This window comes from Drosophila elegans, unplaced genomic scaffold, assembly GCF_018152505.1.
Source record: "Drosophila elegans isolate 14027-0461.03 unplaced genomic scaffold, ASM1815250v1 contig_208, whole genome shotgun sequence".
Taxonomy (NCBI): domain Eukaryota; kingdom Metazoa; phylum Arthropoda; class Insecta; order Diptera; family Drosophilidae; genus Drosophila; species Drosophila elegans.
Window position 1 is genome coordinate 2,713,048 of NW_024545578.1, and position 19,027 is coordinate 2,732,074.

Consider the following 19,027-nt stretch of genomic DNA (forward strand, 5'->3'; position numbering starts at 1 on the left):
AAATTTTAATTAACGCTGCGTATACTTGATGCCGCGTTGCCACAGCAATGGCAATTGATTTTTACTCCCTCCCTCTTTTTTGTCTCCTTTCTTTCCACAGACCATGTGGCGCTGCAGCGTTTGCCGGCGGAAAATGGCCTCGCGGGTGTGCATTCCACAGGACTCGACGGACTCCATGCTGGACGTCCCGGTGCTGGAGGCACTGCAGCGGCGCCACTCGGACGCCAAATTGGGCAGCAGCACACAGACGCTGGCGCCCAGCAACGGAGCCGCCCTCGCCCCGCCGCGAAGTCCTGAACTGCGGCGCCACTCGGACGTTTCGCCAGCCTCGCTCAAGGAGTTGGAAAGGGTAAGTCATATATAAAATATTTATAATAAAATTAGATTTTTGCTGTTCTATATACCACAAAACATATTTATATATATTCTTTTAAAAAATAGGTTCAGATTAGTTAATTGTATAAATAAATTTGAGCTTTGGACTTAATTTAAAATCAGCACCAACACATTATTTGATTTGACAAAACTTTTGAAAGTTAAAGATTTAATTAATCTGTAATCTTTTCAAATTTTGCTAAGATAAATTGATCGAGGAAATTGAATTGACTGAATGTAAAAATAAATTTAAAGGTATGAAAACAAAATTAATGATTTAAGCCTGAACTCTTAAAAATAGGTTCAGGTCAGCTCTTAAACTTAAATACGTAACAAAACAATTACGTTTTAGGAATAAATAACTATAAAGAGTTTTTGGAACAATACGAACTAGTTTATTTTTATATTATAAATTTAGTTAATCTTAAAAGCCTTTTTTGAACATCGTAAACCTTTTATCACGCCCTTTCCAGCAACTGAAAGGGGGCCGCAGCATGGCGCCCAGTCGCTCCAACAGTCCGCCGAGGGGCGAAGGTCCAGACGGACAGCCCCCTTCGGGGCGCCCCTGTCGCGGATGCAGTCGCGAAGGGGGTCGCGGGTGGCCCGGCAGCACAGCTACGATGACGACATGAAGACCGGCCCCGTGGGCGGCAGCATGGGCGGCGGGGGTCCGGCGCTGGGACTGGGGGCGGATGGAGCGGGCCTTGGCATTCCGGCCATGCCGCGCAGGTAAGGGGGGTTTTTAGAAGGTGATCCAACAACACTGATCAAAAAATATGAGTTTAAATTGCAGTTTTTTGATCGAAACTATAAATTATAATGGTTCAATGATGGAATGCCATACCTCGTTGAATTCGTCATAAAATTTTCAACAAACTGGCATTCACTGCTCAAAAATTTTGGGTTGGATCAAATTTCGAAAAAAATGATGATGGGTACCCCTTATAAAAAATGCTAAAATTGGCGACCTCCAAAAAATGAGTTTTAAATGCAGTATTTTGATCACAAACTAAATAATATAATAGTTCAATGATGGAATGCCATACCTCGTTTACTTCGTCATAAAATTTTCAATAAACTGGCATTCACAGCTCAAAAATTTTGGGATGGATCAAATTTCGAAAAAAATGCTAAAATTGGCGACCTCCAAAAAATGAGAACAATTAAAAATATATATAAATATATTGACATCAAAATTTTTGCATATTTAAATTAAATATTAAAGCAAATTATTAATGGTCTTAAAAATATTTGATTTAATGTGGATAAAAAAGAATTTAATTGGCACCTATATATGGTGGAAATTTCAAGATTAGAATTATAAAGTTAAGTAAAATATAAAATTATAACTTTAAATGCATATTAAATTACAAAATGTAGTATTAAATTGTTTTAACTAATGTGGAAAATTTTTGATTTAAAGTGGGTGCTATTGTTTTATATGATGTAATTTTGCTAATATTAAAATAAAGTTCGTTAATAGTAAAATGAAACAAATGCATAATCAAAGCGACAAATATTTAAATTAAGTATCAAACACGGCTTTTTTCACTGCACTTTAACACACCATCTTAACCACAGGAAATCCGCCTACGATGTGTTTGCCCCCGGGTTGACGCAAGGAGGCGCCACACCTGCCCAGCTGCAGAGGTCGCCGGGAGAGGGCGGCATCATGCCGCCCATCCAGTTGCCCGGGTCGCGGAGACCCTCGTTCCGGGTGCCACATCCCTCGGAGGACATCCAGAACGACGACTCGCCGGGATCGCCGGACAAGGGCAGCCCCGTGCTGACCGTCGATGATGACCGACGGATGCGGCGACGCGGCTCCCAGCTGTAAGTGGTGTTAGCTTTTGAAAGGGCTTATACTGCAGAAGGGGAATTAAGATTTTAAATATATAAATATATTATATTTATATATTTAAATATATATCCAAAACTTGAAAAACAATCACTGGGATTACAGTTTTGGAGGGTTATCCGTAGAACAAACATTTTTTATATTATTGAAAACACCTTCAATATCCCTTTCAACAGCCCCGACATAGCGATGCTGCAAAATCGAGGCGCTCTGCCGGCGGTTCCGCCCTCCGCGATTCCGCCGCCCATGGCCTCGTTTACCGGTCCCAATCTCGAGGATTTGGAGGCGCCACGGCGGCAGACATCAATGGACGGCGAGGCCATAAGGATCGTAATACATGACGTGGATTCGGGTCCGATTTGTGCATCTAAGCGGCGCATTATTCTGCGCCGAGATCCCACGGACAAGGCGCACCGCAGTGAGTTTTGGGGCTTAGGAACTAAGACACAAGGCACCGAAGACCTGAAGCTCCGGGGCTTAGCTTAATGTGTGCCTGAGATTGCGTGTGTTTGGGAGTGTGTGTGTGTGTAGGACTTTGCACTGGCCAAAATACAGATAGTTTCTAAAAATACAAAAGAAATGGGCTCACAATATAATCAAAGAAAATCAGTGAAAAGTAATCGATAATAAATTCTACCCAATTGTCTTAACATCGAAGTAGCAATATCCCTTGGCAAAACAAAAATATATAAATAAAAAAGAGGGAACTTCAATGTTACACACAGCAGTACATAGTTTTGAATTGTAACCACAAAAACTAAAAGAGTCAACTTTTTCTGTGCGGGAATTTGATTGAGTAGTTTGTTTGTCCGCTCCATCCGGCTTCGGTTGATGTCCTGCCCTTGGAACCGCACCGGAAATGGGCAAGTAAACAGGACTCATTACAACGTTTGGTTATGCTAATTCGAGGGAGCAGCGGGTTCCATCCTGCGATGAAGTCGGTTGCGGGCACCTTAATTCCCCACGCCAAAGTGCAGGGGCTACGGTTGTGGGCAAGGGGGCGTGGCAGGGATAATGTGGTCTGGGTCCCCATGGACCTTAATGAAACCCAAAGCTGAAGCAGACTGGTAGCAGATTAAGCAACTGAGCGGATTTTATCGACATAAAGGCAGCGAGAGCTTCGAATTCTGAGTTTCCACACTGAGAAAAAAAAATAAATCGTACAAATAAATATAGTTATATATTAATAATAAATAAAAAAACATAAGATATTTAATGGGTTCTATTTGATTTTAAGGCGAATATATTGAGTTTTTATGTGGCTTAATTTTAATGTAAAGTTAGTAATGAAGTAGGAAAAATAAAAGCCTGAGTATTAAATGTATAATCATTATATAAAATACCATGCATAAAAAATTACATGAATTATAACCACAACGAATAAAAATTAAAGCAAAAAATATTTAAATTGCTAGTGTAGTTGCAGCAGCAAGGACTCTATACACACACACACACACACACACACACACAGGATATTTAGCTGTTCGGCATTGTTGGCCAATGTCGTTTGGTTGTGTGTGTATGAGTGTGTGTGTATGGGTGGGCCAGGGTTTTTTTCCCTCGCTTTGTTTCCCACTTCCTGTGGATGTATTTTAATTATATGCATTTTTGTTGCATACCTCAAGGGACCAGTCAGTCCGGATACCAGGCCAAATGAATTTTTAATTATCGGCAGCGGACTCGAAGCATAAAAATCAATACGAAAAAGGAACGTGGGCATTAGGATTCAAAGAAAAAAATTTAAATGGGGCAGGGAATGGAAAACTTCATGCCATGCTGGCCATAAATAATAATGCCCCCCGAATGTTTGGCATATGCATGCATGCATGGCCTGCTCTCTTGGCCAGTTTCATGAACACATCCAAGTCGAATGCAATAAAAAGTGGCCAGGATTTTGGCAATTTTCCATTTGTACTGGTCAAAATGTGGGGGGTGAGGGGGAAATGTTGAACACTTAGATGCACTCTCGACAAGGGCAAACTCGAATTTCGAATTTCAAAAGACTGCCAGAGAACTGGTAACTAGAAAACCAGGGGCAAAAAAGTGTTGAGGAGGTAGCAAATTCGAGCTGTGAGTTGCAAGTGAAAACTTTGCGCAAATAAAACAGTTGGAAGTGAAAATTGATTGCCAAATTCTTGGTAGTAATACGTTTGGTCAAGAATTTCCCGCTTTAAAGCAAGAATATCTACTGAGAATTGAGTTTTATCAGGATAATTCATATAGTAGTATCTTTATTTAAAAATATATTTATTTGTCTGTAAAATTTATATTTAAGTGTATGAAATATATTGGAAATGATTTTGCTGATTTATATTACTTTTAATAGTTGAATATTCCCAGAACCAAACACACAAAAATTCTGACTTATGACTTCTTAAGGTTCAATGCCTTTGCAATAATGAAGTATTCCCAGAACTGTCAATAAAGTTTAACTCAATGAATTTTGTATAATGAAGTGTTCCTGGATACTGCACAGCTCAGAGATGATTTTAAAAATATTCCCAGAACCACAAACAATGAATATATGTTTAATTTCAATATTTAAAAATCTCCATAGCTGTGAGGAAACTACTTGAAACGGCACTCCACAACCCACTCATAATTCCCTTGGAGAACGTGGCATTAAGTGGGATCTTGTGGAGAGCTCATAACGAGCGCCTATAATACCAATCAAAATAACTAGCCGTACACACAGTTTTCCCCCCTTTTTCCCATCGGTTAGCCACCTGTGCGACGTGCGCTTGCTAATATAAAATTTCAATTTGCATATCATAAAAAAAATGTCAATACCCAACAAATACGCACAAGCAGCTGCAGCGGAATGTGGGTGGCCGGGCTATGCTATACAGTTAAGGTTAAAATTAAAGTACTGTTTTAAGTTTAAAGAAACGTTAACAAAAAATAGTTTCAAAGCCAAAGAATTATTTTTTATTTTCAAGAATTTGGCAACACAAAAATAATTAAATAATAATAATATTGTAAATATTTTTAAAAAAACTTTGATTGAAAAATGTGGTTTTTTAATTTGAAAACTCAATAAGGTTTTTTTTATTCCTATTCTATGGGAATTTTAAACACCTAATTTTTTCTAAAAATATATTCAAGTTTTTTTTTAGTTATTTTAACTAGTTTAGAGTTAATTAAAAGAAAAAATTGTCTTGTGCCTTAAAATTATAATTTTTTTTTGAAATTTTTATATTGTTCAAGTACTATTTTTTTGCCCTCAACTGTGTCTGTGATATCACGAGTTAAAACCCTCTCGAGAGAGCCTTGTCTATATATCCATGTGCCTGCTTAAACCCGGCATATTTGATATGCAGCGAAGCAAGTGGAATTTTAATGTGCAAAACCATTTCCTTGCCGGTATTTGTTGTACACCTCCATCCGTATCCTTATCCGTATCCTTATCCTTGTGGCAGGACTGCCAGGACTGCGTCTTCCTAACCACAGCACACACATATACGCAGAACACAGTATGCCAGAATACTGCTTGTGGTTGTGGCAGCTGTGCTGCAATTTCGCCTTGATATATTGACTGAGCTGATGCCTTGTAATTTGAGCGCTGCTGCGCTGCTCTACTGTGCGCCCTGAAGCAGGCTAAATTTTTTGCATTAACTTTCGCAGGTGCATCTACATTAACACGCTGGTGAGCTTAATTAGCAACTGCAATTCATATGGCTAATTAGGCTTTGGATGGCTCCCTCTTCATGTAATTCAATGGCTTCCAGCAAAGTCTTCAATTATGCATCGCTTAAAGTGTTCCGATAGCGACTGTTAATCGTGTTTAAAGGTCCAGGTGTAGTTCCAAATGGCGTCCTAGCACCCCTAATGAAATTTTATGCAGCCTCATGAGCTTCGCTCACACACACTATCCATTTATTGCCACGAATCACGAACTTTGGGTTTTTGGCATTGCGTGCTTAGTTTTCTGAGCTACAGGTGGCCATGTGCCACGCCTCCTTTGGCCCCATAACATAAAACTGTTCGCTTGACTGCCGTTTCATAGTTCTCCTCCTCAAAAGTCTCTCAAATCGGGCCATTTTCCTTTATGGTACACAGAAAAAAATTAGGAAGAAATTTGTGTAGCCAAGTTTGAAGTGATAAGCATTAAAAACAGCCTAAAATCCTCCCTTTCTTCACTTAGTTTGGCACGAATAAATGTTCAAAAGGCCCATATTGATATGAGCTGTGAAATTAGAGATTAAAAATGGTTTGCGAATTCTGGGATTCTTTATAAATTTAATATTGTTACCTTTTAAAATTTACGCAGAAAAATGAAGAATAAACTCTAAATAGTTGCCAAGTTGTTGATACCATTTACATCGCACATTTTTACTTACAAGATCGAACTTATAATAATGATTCTGTTTCAAATAAAGCAGACATTTTTGTCCGTGTCCGTGTCCGTGCCAAAGGATGCTCCTTGTCTTGATCTTGTTTATTATTTTAACCCACTGAAAACCTGATAGCCAGGACATATGTGTACTATATTAGCCTGGCTCTCGCTGTACTAGTTTAATTAAGAGCCAATTTTTATGGCAGCTGATAGAAGCCACTAAATCGCTGTCGCTCATGACTTCATGACTAGTTTCCTAGTCTCCTGCCCCAGCAGGAAAAGGATGTAGCAGGAAAAGGTGTCCTGGGACGTCAGGATGCCTGGATGGCAGGCAGGTGTGCATCGATTAAGTCGTTCAATGTGTGTCAGCTAAAAGTTTGCTCACTAAATGCCATTACGAGGATGTGGAGCATGTGTTTGCCAGTCAGAAGGGATGCAAGGACATGGTACAAATTAAAAACTTTCCAAGGGAGCTCCAGGAAGAAACTTTAAAGGCAGAACTTAGAGATAGTTTTCCATTTAAAAATAAAATCTTTCTAGTCTCTGATAGGCTTAAGCCAGTTAAAGGGTATAGGCTTTCAAAGTTAAAGTTGTGGGACCGTAATGACATACATATATACAAATGTTGATTCAATTTGCCAGGATGTTTACGGCCCTTGGCCAACAAAAGAAACGGACACCCCAAAATTGGAATAAACCCTTGGAATACCCGACCCACTGTTGCCCATAAACAACACACCTTTGTGTGTGCGGCTGCGAGCCCGGCTTATTAAATCCCAATGATGGCCACATAAAAAATCGTTGGCCATCCGGCAAACAAATTGTATCATAAAATGACTGGCCCGCCCGAGAATGCCAAATAAGCACGGAAAAAGGAAAAAAGGCCATCGGACATTGGGCAGCGGACCAACAATGAGACAAAGGACTTTGGTCTTCGGGCAGAGCCAAAACAAGGACCTCACCTCCACTCATGATTTTTATGGCCAAAACGAATCGAAAATTTCACTCAACTCCATGTTAAGTGCGGGCTTTAAGGCAAATGACTGCACTTAAAAAAGAGTTAAGAGAAATCTTCGAAACTTAACAAAAACTAATTTGACTAAACAAAACATTTTTGGAAATTCAGAAACTAAGAAGAAATTTTCTACATTTTTCAGAAAAATATTTGTTAGTATTCGGAATTTAGAGCAATTACATAAACATTTTTTAAAATTTAATTTAAATTTTTAAATTTTCTGAAATATAAATTTAAATCGTTATATAATATATATATTTTTTGGTGATAAAAAGTTTAACTTTTCGTAAAAGGTATATTAATAAAAATAAAATGTATTTGCTTTCACGTTTTTCTAGGCTTAAATTGATTTTAGGTATACCTTTTTTTGAGTGCATCAATCGCGATTTAGCCAAAAACCGTGGCGTCATCGAATAATCTGGCCCTTTTCCTTGCTGTCAGCAAAAGGATTTGCGTTTTATTTATTTCGCTTTTATTGCAGTCTTAAGGCGAGGGCCGGGAAAAACTTTTGATTAAAACACACTCAACAAACAGCGGGAAATGAGAAATGGGATGGGAAAATGTCGCCTTATCCTAATTGGGTATCAATGCGCCTGAATCAACAGCCCAGGCGGATGCGCAACATTTTATTGCATACTGGCCAAGTTTGCCGCCATTTCCTGCGCAAAACTTAGACCTGCCAAACTGTCCTTCCGGTCGATTCAGTTCTCTGCGTCCTTCGTCCTTGGTCTTTCGTCCCACTCAAACACACACTTGGATCCCTGGAGAGAGCTCACCTTGGAGACACAATTTCATTGTCATCGCTGCCCCGGTGGCTGGTTAACTTTCCTGGCCATTGTCTGCAATACCCGTCCTACGGCGGCGGAAATCCGCTTTCCCAAGTTTTCGGTGCACAAATTGTTGAAATTAGTTTTCTGCGCCAAATGATAAGTACTTGAAACCGAACTGCAGACTCCCCCCAAAATTGCAATTTAATTAATTAAATTGTTTTCACGCGGCAAGCGAAATCTCTCATTTCGAAACTAGCTTGCAAGCTGAAGAATTCTGTTGTTTAAACAATTTAATTATGTATAATATAAATGTAATCGGTAACAAAAAGTAAAACTGTCTAAAAAAAACACTTCGCCACTAAAATTATATTATATAAATTATTCCAATAGAAGTGTTTTTTCCCAAGTTAAGAAAACAAAATATCACTGTGCTGTAAAACTGTCTAAATATTTATTTAAGCCAAGTAAGCAGTCTGCTTTAAAGCACTTTGCCACTTAAATTGTTATAAATGGTCAGGGGGTCAAGTTTATGTTGGAGAAATAAATTTATGTCAAATTTGGGCGAAAGAAAAATACTGGAAAATCCACACAAAAAAAATCTCGCTGAGTTGGCAAAAAAGTATAATAAAAAAGAGAACTTAGCAGACACAAACACAAACAGGGCAGGCGACATGGCGTATACGCAATGTGGGTTTTCGTTTTCGCTGGATTCTGGGTTCGTTTTGCGACTTGTGGCACTGACACTGCAAAGTGCAAATGAAATCAACGCAAATTGTTGCCACATGCCCGAAATTTGTATCTGTATCTGTAGTCTGCTAGTACGTGCCTAGTCGCAGTCCTCGATTTTTGGTCCAGTTCAAGAGCCTTATATCCTCACTATTGATTATTCGACTGCGTGAGCTGGCTGGCTCTTATTAAATCTGACATTGTCTACTCCGGCAGCACGTGGCTTTGGGATGCGCGTCGTCGGCGGAAAAACGGGAGCCGATGGCCGTCTGTTCGCCTACGTTGTGTGGACCGTTCCAGGAGGAGCGGCCGAGAAGAATGGCCTGCAGCAGGGCGACAAGGTGAGTGTGGGTTGGGTTTTCATGTGGGTGGGGATGTGGGTGTGGCTATAAATGGGTGGTGTTTAAGCCAGTCCACTGACATGATTGGTAGTGGCTCAAAGGGTGCTGAAGTGCGGCCAACCGCAGTGCACACTCGGACAGATGCCAGCCCTGAATTAATAGCACATGATTGATGATTTTTGGCACGGCAATACACTGCAACAAGTCATATTGCCACACACATTTATATTTCAGTTTTATTTTTAAAAAATATTCAAGCAATCAAAATGATATACTGTTAAGTTAAAAAGATTAATTGCTTAAAAGGACTATAATTTTTTTAGATCGACAAAATAACACCTGTCTAAATAAAACTTTTAGAAGCAAGATTCACTGAAAACTAAGTCTAAGTCTTGATTTTAATTTTGTAACTAGACTAAGTACTTTGTTTAAACACTTTTACATAACTTTTTTTCAAATTCAAACACTCGTTAAAAAAGGCTTTAATTTCAAGCATTAATGTAAAGAGAGTTTATTATTTTAAATAATAAATTTTATTTTTTAAACAAAAGGAGAACTGTATTAAAATCCATTTTAATTAAAGGTAATAGTATTTTTTAATAATAAATATTATTTAATTTATTGGCACATACTGCAGAGTTTAAGCTTAGAGAAACATAGTTTTTTTTTATATTGATAATACATACTTTGAGACACTCCTTATTATATTAGTTTTTGAATCTTATCCAATGTTCGTCACCCGCAGATACTCGAATGGAACGGAATGTCGCTGATCGACCGGAGTTTCGAGGAGGTGTGCTCCATCATGGACCGAACCGGGGACATTGTGGAGCTTTTGGTGGAGCATGCCACGGACTTCCGGATGTGCGATCTGTTCGACGAGAACCTGCCGCCCGGAAATGCGGGTGGTCAGAGCGGACCTCGGCGATCCGGAGACGGTCCCGTCGGCCTTGGCCTCATAGCGGGTAAGTTCCTTTATAAGTTCCTAAACTAAACCGCCAATACAAACCTTAAATAATACCCAACAATATATATATAGTATAAACAGCTATGACATTCACATAATTTTCATTTGTTGCTCTCGTTTTCCTGTTACTTCTTATCGCGACCAAAACGAAATAACGCAAAAACAGAACCCGAAACCACCACAGACAAATCACCAGCATCGCCAACTAGACGGAAATTACCAAAAACTCCGGTATAAAACTATTTCGTTTTATTCATTCATGAGTAAGAGAACCTAAGCTGCATCAGCAGCAGCAGAGGAAATGAACATACTATATATTGATTTAAAGATACTACCTACTACCGCCTAAATGAGAACACACCGAGCTATATGTGCAGCATCAAGCCAAGCCCATCCAAACCAAAAAAACAAAATCAAAACCAATGCCAATGCCAAAAACTGAAAACTAAATGCAAACTATATACTATATATATAAAGTAGCTATTAAATGCAGCTTAAGCATTTGCAGCAGTTTTCCACACGATTTCAGCTTTCACAAAGTGCTCACGAAATGAATTGAATTGAACCTTCGTACTTGATTGCAGCTTCCATGCTATATACTATATATAAATATATTTATATATAAATATACCTACTCGTATAAAACTCACCTTTTCTAGTCACTGATTCAACGATTTCCTTTGACCTTTTCGTTTTTGGTAACACATTCATACCCGATATTTACCGTAGCTAACTGAGTAATATATATATATATATATTTCCTGATTTCTATGTGTTTCCTCTTGATTTCTTTTCGATCTTATTTTCTTTGATATTTTCACTACAAATTATGATTACTAACCATGCGAAGTGGCTAAATGTGTTCATTGCTATATTCTTTGTCATATAACCACCAGATGTACTTACATATATTTATTTTTCGGTGTTGGTAGAACTTAGTGATTTCGAGAAACAACAAAAATATATTACTAACATGCCCAACTAACGTATATATACTATATAGACGGTTAAATAGCCACTAAGCGATATATTGATAGGATGAGTGGATGCTCAAGGAGGTGAAGGATATCGATACAGTCCGTATCGTATCCCTTTTTCGTTTCTAAAAGTCTTTTTTTCCTTGGTTAAAACCTTCTTCTTTGCGGGCAATCCAATTGCCCCGGGATCACAGTAAGAACAAAGCACCAACAATAGGGTTTTAAGATATAAACAAGTTTTAACGTAACATTCGTGTCTATGATAACTCCATTTGAGAAACCAATTTTGAGCTACTATCCGAAACAAATAAAACCGCTTGTGTAGAACCCATCTCTAGGCTCTACGAATCGATACAATAATAACAAAGGAACAAAAGACCTACAGAGAATCACTAAACCAAAAAAAGAACTAATGTAAAGGCTCAGCTTGGGCCAGTTATAATATATAGTTTATAGATAAACCGAAATCTTTATAAATGTTACTAGTGAAAATTTGTAGCGAACAGAGTTTAACAATATTTGTGTGTGTTTTAAATGTTATTGACTTTATAATATATATATATATACGTAATCGTAAGCTAAATCGAAAAACTAAACAAATTGGACAAACCAAAAAAAAAACAAAAAAACACAAAAAGTAGTAGTTTGTTGTTGAAATGTTTAAATGTGTTTTTAAGCCAAAGTACCCGAAAAACCTTATATACTATGTGTATGGTATACGACTAAAGTCCGAGAGTTGTGCGCTTTTTTAGACCCCGTACTCTCTCCATACTATATATGTCAGTGTTAGAGCTGTGTTTGTAAATGTCAAATCGAAATTGAGAATGAAACTGAAACTGAAACTGTAAGTGAAAGTAAGTTGGAAAGAGAAAGCGGAAACGGAAACGAAAATGGAAATGGAAGTGAAGGGGAAGCCCACCTACATATAAACATATTTAAGAAACACAATAACGAAGTGCTAAAATCCGAGCAGATGGATAAGTTGGAGAATCATTTTCAAATAGCTAACTGAATTTACTCGTTTACCTTATAACATTAAAACAACAGATGATTTGTAGCTGTGTAACTCCTGTCAGATGGGTGATAACTTAACATTGATTTCGATCACGACACTTTGTATAGACCTACCGACTTGTAATCATAAACGTAACTATAACTGTAACTCTAACTGTAACTAATACCTGTAAAACATGTACTAAATTTATATAAAAAACCTTTACAAAAGTCACTTGGGCAGGTGCGAAGGTCCCTGAAAAGGAGCTCCCTGTAAGATGGAAATGTGAAATAAACAAAACTGATGAAATTTTTTAAGATTATAGTACATACATGCACTAACCGCGCAGCTCGAGGTTGACAAATTGATTTGAAAACCAAACCATATGTATACATTTACAACTCTTCGCTATACGATACTTAAATATATATATCTATATACAACCAGTTAATAGTCACTAATGCGTATACCAGCGTACCAAAATGTGCTAGAAACTTAAAAATCTAAATCTGGAAAAAAAAACGAAAATCGGCTAGCAAAAGAAATGTGAAAAATAAAGTCTCTCTATTTAACTGCAAAACAAAAACGCACCGCGTGCAAACAATTGAGAATCTCTCTTCTTGCCTGGACTTGCTTTATATCCTTTCGCAGTAGACCCGCATATCCGTAAATTCGCAGAACTCAGCCATCCGCCATTTGCCGATTTGCCACCCAAACCCACCGAAGCCATCAGACAAATGGTAAATGAACAAAGCAACTCTATCACAAGTACCCTGTACAGAAAAACCCAGTAAATGGGGGTGCCACAGAAGTAGCTACGCTTTTGAAAGCATTCAGAAAGGTGTTTAAAAGTATGCAGTGAAAAAATAACGTCGCATGACGTTTCAAATACCGGTTTAACCATATACTGTTGCATACTTTTAGGCACTTTTATAAATGGCTTCGAAACCTTAGTGACTTCTGCGACAAGTCCATAATATATATAAACCTTTGTACAGTTTTAGCACCCAGTAACCTTAGAGTACAAAAACTATTTATAGTTATTAAATACCAGTGTACCTTAGCTAGGTTCTATAAGATACTTTTGTAAAAAACCCCTCCCAACCAGTCAATATGTATTGTAAAGTGCGCTTTCTCTTGTTTTTTTTTTATTTTTTATGTAATGCAGCATTACAATTTGCGTTTGTTTTCTCTTTGGTTCCATTTTATTTATTACGTATACGACCTGTTTTTCTCTCCTGGTTTCCTGCTGCCGCCACGCTGTGTCCCCTGTACACAATTTCCACTTCCACCTCTCACTCTCAATTTATGAGCTTTTGTTTGGCTTTCGCTTAGCAAATGTTTACCTTTACTTTCGTCTCGATTCCACCGCTTCGTTTCGTTTGGTTTTGGATCTGTATCTGTCTGTTCAGTTTGGCTTTGCATAATAACCGACTACTCTTTAATTATGCCGCTCTCCCACAAAAGAAAAAAAAACTGTGTACAATATATATATCTGTGAACCATATATAGTGTCGTATTTGTTCGTCTTCCGAAGCGAAGCCCTGTACCATACATATTAATACACACACTTTCCGAAACGAATCCTTTCAGTTTGCATTTTATATCCGTCGAAACAAAAGCTTATTGTGCGCTAATGTACCTGATGTTCGTGTTTAGATAGAGACAATCTACTCAGGTTTTTTGCCAGCAGGAAATACAGTTTTATCCAGGGTCACAGTACAAAAAAAAGCACACAACAACACACAACTTTTTCGGTTATATATTTTTTGGTTTTGCCTGATTTGCGATTCCATTTGAGTTGATTTCCTCTTAGATTCCTTGAGTACATCACTTTGATTTGTTTGCATTTTGCCTAATTTGCATAAAGCCTACGCCTAAGTTTGACTAGCATTTAGTGGCTCTTGAATCTTGAATCTTAAACCGATTAGCATTTCTCCTCAAAACGACAACTAAAATCACTTACGAATATATACAATACTACCTACTATAAATAACAACATGTGCTGATTGTATACGAACTCAATTTTCATTTCCTGTACAACCAATGTAACCCCAGCTGGCACGAGTTATGGCTATAAACAGAAAAATACCAAAAGAAAAGAAAACTATACCTCAAAATAAGCGAGGCGAACCAGAACAACAACCGAATAAAAACGAAACAAGCTAAATATATGTACAAAATTAAAACCAAAACAAAGAACCGAGATTAATACGACTGTCATCAAATTGATTGATCTGTGCTGATTGATTGATTGATCCAATCTGATCTGTTAACCCACAACATATGCATATGACTTTCTAAAAGCATAATCAATTCGATTTGAAAGCAATAGAAGCTTGTCTTAGTTTCCTCCTGTAAATATATGTTAAATGTAGCATATGGCATATATAATTAGTGTTTAATTTTTTTGTATATATTTTTGTGGCCCACCTAGAGTTGTCTATGTGTGTTTTTCCATTTACTTGGCATGTCTCTCTTTATTTAGTATTCATACGCAACTTTTGCGGATAACTTTTGTGTCACTTTGAGTTATGTATCTTCCGGGGAAAAAGTTGAAAAACTTTCGAGACCCAAAAACCAAAACCAAAACGGGGCAGGTGTCAAGTGGGCGGTGACTTTTGTCTTGCCAGCAACAGGTGCTGTCGCCCATTAATTGACAGCTGGGAGGCATAAAAAGCGGGCAAATGTCGAAAATTAGAAAACTTTTGCCAAACAATTCAGCCTTTTTCGTCATTATTATTATCGACGAAGACGGGCAAAGGACTGAAAAGTTTTCAAGTGCTTAGGCTTTTATCGCCGGCGCCTGCCTTCTGATAAACTCCAATAATCCAGCAAGTACATGTGCCTGCTTACCTGTAGATAAAAATAAACATCCCCACAACACGTCTTCCCACTTATTTATGAGGCAGTCCCAACACGAATTCGATTTCCACAGATGAAAAGTGTGCGGCATAATGTAATATATTTCCTTTTCGCTCGTAAAACGAAAAAAAAAGTTACCGAGCAACAGTTTTGGAACGTTTGTATGTATGGGTGTGTGTGTGTGTGTGTGTGTGTGTGTGTGGGCTCCATTTCCGCTCGCAACACGTTATTGCAATATGGCGGCTTCCGCTGCAGATCCGCCATTGGCGAACGGTGAAAGGAGAAAGGAGAAAGTCAATTCGGTCGTGTTGTTGTTGCTGCTGCGCATGAACACGCCATGAATATGTTATTACCAACTACTGGGACACGGAAAAAAAGTAGCCAAACCCAAGAGGAATTCGCCAAAGCCGAAGCAGTGTATTAAAATCATTCGCACCTAACGGGATTATACTTTTCAAAAAGTTTATCATAGCATTGTTTGGAAAAACAAACTGTTGAATACTTTTGCTCGAGTTCAAAGAATTTGATGTCTAAATTCTAAGAGAAAGTGTGAAGTGGTAGAATATTATATGATGAATAACAACAAGCGAGATAAGCTTACAATAGACACAATAAATATTTATCATTCTATTTGTATTGTATGATAAACCATTGTCATTTAAACTGGTTGAAAAAAAAGTGATAAATAAAAGTGATTAAATACATTTAAATATTATGTTTAAAGTTATTGTCATTTAAACTTATTCAAATATTAAGTGATAATATTTATCATACTCATAGTTATTGTTTTTGTGTTATTTTATAATTTATTTTCATTCGAACAGGTAACATTTACCCTTGTGTAAAATAAATCATGAGATTAGGTATTAAATTTAAAGTTGTAAAGTTGTTCACTTCCAATGAAATGAAATGCAGGTGGGGTTTTTTCTTCGTGCACTTCTATGGTATATCAGTAACATAGTGCTAGTTTCAGCCACAAGTACGGCAACAATCGCAGGACCTTCATGCGCAACTGCACCGCAATGACTTCCGTTTTGGGGCACACAAAACACTAGACAGAATGCCCCGAGCAGATTGCATTTGCGGTCCTCTTTGTTTATCTCCGTGCATGTGTGTGCATGAGTGTGTGTTTTGCCTTTTGTAAATAGAAAACACATGTGTTCCAGTGTGCGAGCATCATAATTTGCATTATATTTATGTATGCCTGCTTTTCAGTTTCGTATTTCGTATTTGTGTTTTTCCCCAAGGGGAACGCGTTGCAATTTAACTCGCATGCTCTAGAGTCCACCACCCACTACGCCCTGCCACCATCCCTTCGTTCTCACTCGTTTAATTAGTTTTATTTACGTTTTGATTGCTTTAATTTGTTGTTCAGTTATGTACATTGTACACACACACTCACACCCACACCACACATTCAGAACACAACAAAAAAGCGAAATAAATTTGCAGAAAACATGCCGGCCGAACAACTGTAAATAGGCGAGGCTAATAAAATGCTTTTGTTTAGGCACTAGGCTGATAAATCTAGACATGTACTTAATATATATATATATATATATATTCCTAGAAATTGTTAAGAATTAAATAGCGACAGGCATTCGCACCACGAGCTGTTGTGAACCGTGAACTAACGAGTTTTTTGATCGCCGCAGGAGCAAATTGCCCGCGAGAAGCTGGTCACCGGAAGGGTCCAGATCCAGGTCTGGTACCATGCGGAGCGCAACGAGCTGGTCGTCTCCCTGATGGCCGGCGATGATCTGGCACTGCGGGACGAGGCCTACGGACATGGAAATTTGCCGGAGGCATACGCCAAAGTCCGCATTCTCCCCAAATGGTAAGTAAGAAGGAACATGTTTTATCTCCGAGAAATATATTATTTATTAAACATTTTTTATGTTTACTATCCATAAAACAATTAAAAAGTTTTAATAATCATAATAGAAGCTTAAAATTAGAAACCTTTATACGATTCAAAATATTGTTCAGATGAACAACTTTAGTAATTTAAAATCAAGTAAAATTAGCAATAACAAAAAAAGTTAAATTTAAAACAAAAAGAGAAAATGTTTTCATAAAAATATTGACCCACTAACTCAAATAATTAAGGCCATATAAACTTTACTATTTTTAGAATCATTTCTTTTTTTTTTGTTAAGCATTAGCATAAGCATAAGAAATAAATTTTATACCTATACTTGCTTAACATGATAGCACACATACAGAAGAAATAAAAGTACCTATGTGGTCATTTTAAAGCCTCTTTTTGAGAACTCTTGTAGGAGATATTTTAAAGGCAAAAATAAAAATAAATATAAAAGACTTTATAATTAAACGATGAAATTTGTTTTCCCTTTTCAGCGGTGATGGCAGCGTGCAGCAAACGGAGGTCAGCCGACCCACGCAGAATCCCATTTGGAACGCCACACTGACCTTCGGTCATGTGAAGGCCGACACCTTGATGGATCGCTACATAGACATCCAGCTGTGGGACTTGGTGCCCCACACGGAGTCCATTTTCCTGGGCGAGTGCAGCATTGAGTTGCAGCAGGCCTTCCTCGACGACCAGGCCATCTGGTGTCGGTTGGAGGACACAAAGGGTCTGCGTGGCATTAGCATAAGCAAGTCGCCAAGTGTTTCGCCACGGGGTTCCATTGCGGCCGGAGCTGGAGCACCCAGTGGCGATGTGACCCGACTCCTGCGACGCGACTACAACATGCAGCGCTCCAACTCCGATGATGTAGACTCCATCGGAGATGGAACTTCGCTGCTGCATCCGGATCACGCCTATATAGCCGGCTCGCGACGCGGCTCCTCGCAATCGGAAACCATGGAGGTGGAGGTCTACCAGCTGGGCAAGGACTTCTCGCGCTCATTGCCGGGCTCGCGTCGATCGAGCTTCCAGGATGCCGAGAAGAATCGGCTCGAGGAGGACGCCATGGCCACGCCGCCCACCTCCTATTTGGTGGGCCGGCGTCGTTCGTCCGTGGCTCGACGCGACCCGGATGAGATCTTGAAATCCTTGAAGGCTGTCCGCGGCGAGCTGGGGCGCACCATGAGTCTGGGCACCGAGCAGCACAAGCGCATCGGATCGAGACGTGAGTACAGGGGACTTACGCTTAAGATTGGTCCTTCGGAAAAGCAGATTAAAGTGACATGGCGTAATTCCCAAGAACATTATACGAAAAAAGAATATGTTTTGAAGTCTATTAAAATTTCATCATTTAAACTGCAAGCAAGTTTTCATAAAAGTTTTGACAAACTTTCAAAAAATCAAGTGCATCAATTCCACAGATTCTCTGCTTCTTGATTTACATATTAAAGATTTTAAAAGATTTTATCATTGCAACAACAAATATATTTTTTAATCAAAGATATATCAAGTTTCCGAAAAATCAAAGGCATTTTTACATACATTAAAATAGAGTCGAAGGTATATGAGTTTAAAAAAAGACTTGATAATATTGATATATTATACTTAACAGATATTTTTGTTGACCTATCACGATTAATTAGGGCCAATGTTCACGGGAATTATGTTATGTGAGCAGAATTCGGTGAAAACCAGAGATTGGTTAAAAGGAACATTTACAATTGTTATGATTTCGTCTACCACCGAACCGAGATCTAAAACACTCACTGCAAGAGATCTCTTGCTGCCTTCTGTTTTCTATGCGCTATATTCCTGTGTCTCTATGCATTTCCTTTAAAACCCCCACGAAAACCTCAACTCTGCCTTGCTGCTATATGCTATATGGACACCCACTTAATCCGACATTGCATCTTACACATACTTTATACT

General features: G+C 38.3%; 1 protein-coding gene across 1 annotated transcript in view; it reads left to right on the plus strand.

Moving 5' to 3' along the window:
• The window catches only part of LOC108145902 (regulating synaptic membrane exocytosis protein 1), a 71,387-nt gene that overhangs the window by 40,451 nt on the left and 11,909 nt on the right, over window positions 1–19,027 (plus strand). Inside the window, 10 exon segments of the mRNA XM_017271555.2 lie at window positions 101–349; window positions 849–927; window positions 930–1,104; window positions 1,957–2,208; window positions 2,410–2,651; window positions 9,297–9,421; window positions 10,167–10,386; window positions 10,555–10,619; window positions 16,881–17,062; window positions 17,587–18,323. Coding sequence (XP_017127044.2) covers window positions 101–349; window positions 849–927; window positions 930–1,104; window positions 1,957–2,208; window positions 2,410–2,651; window positions 9,297–9,421; window positions 10,167–10,386; window positions 10,555–10,619; window positions 16,881–17,062; window positions 17,587–18,323 — 2,326 coding nt within the window.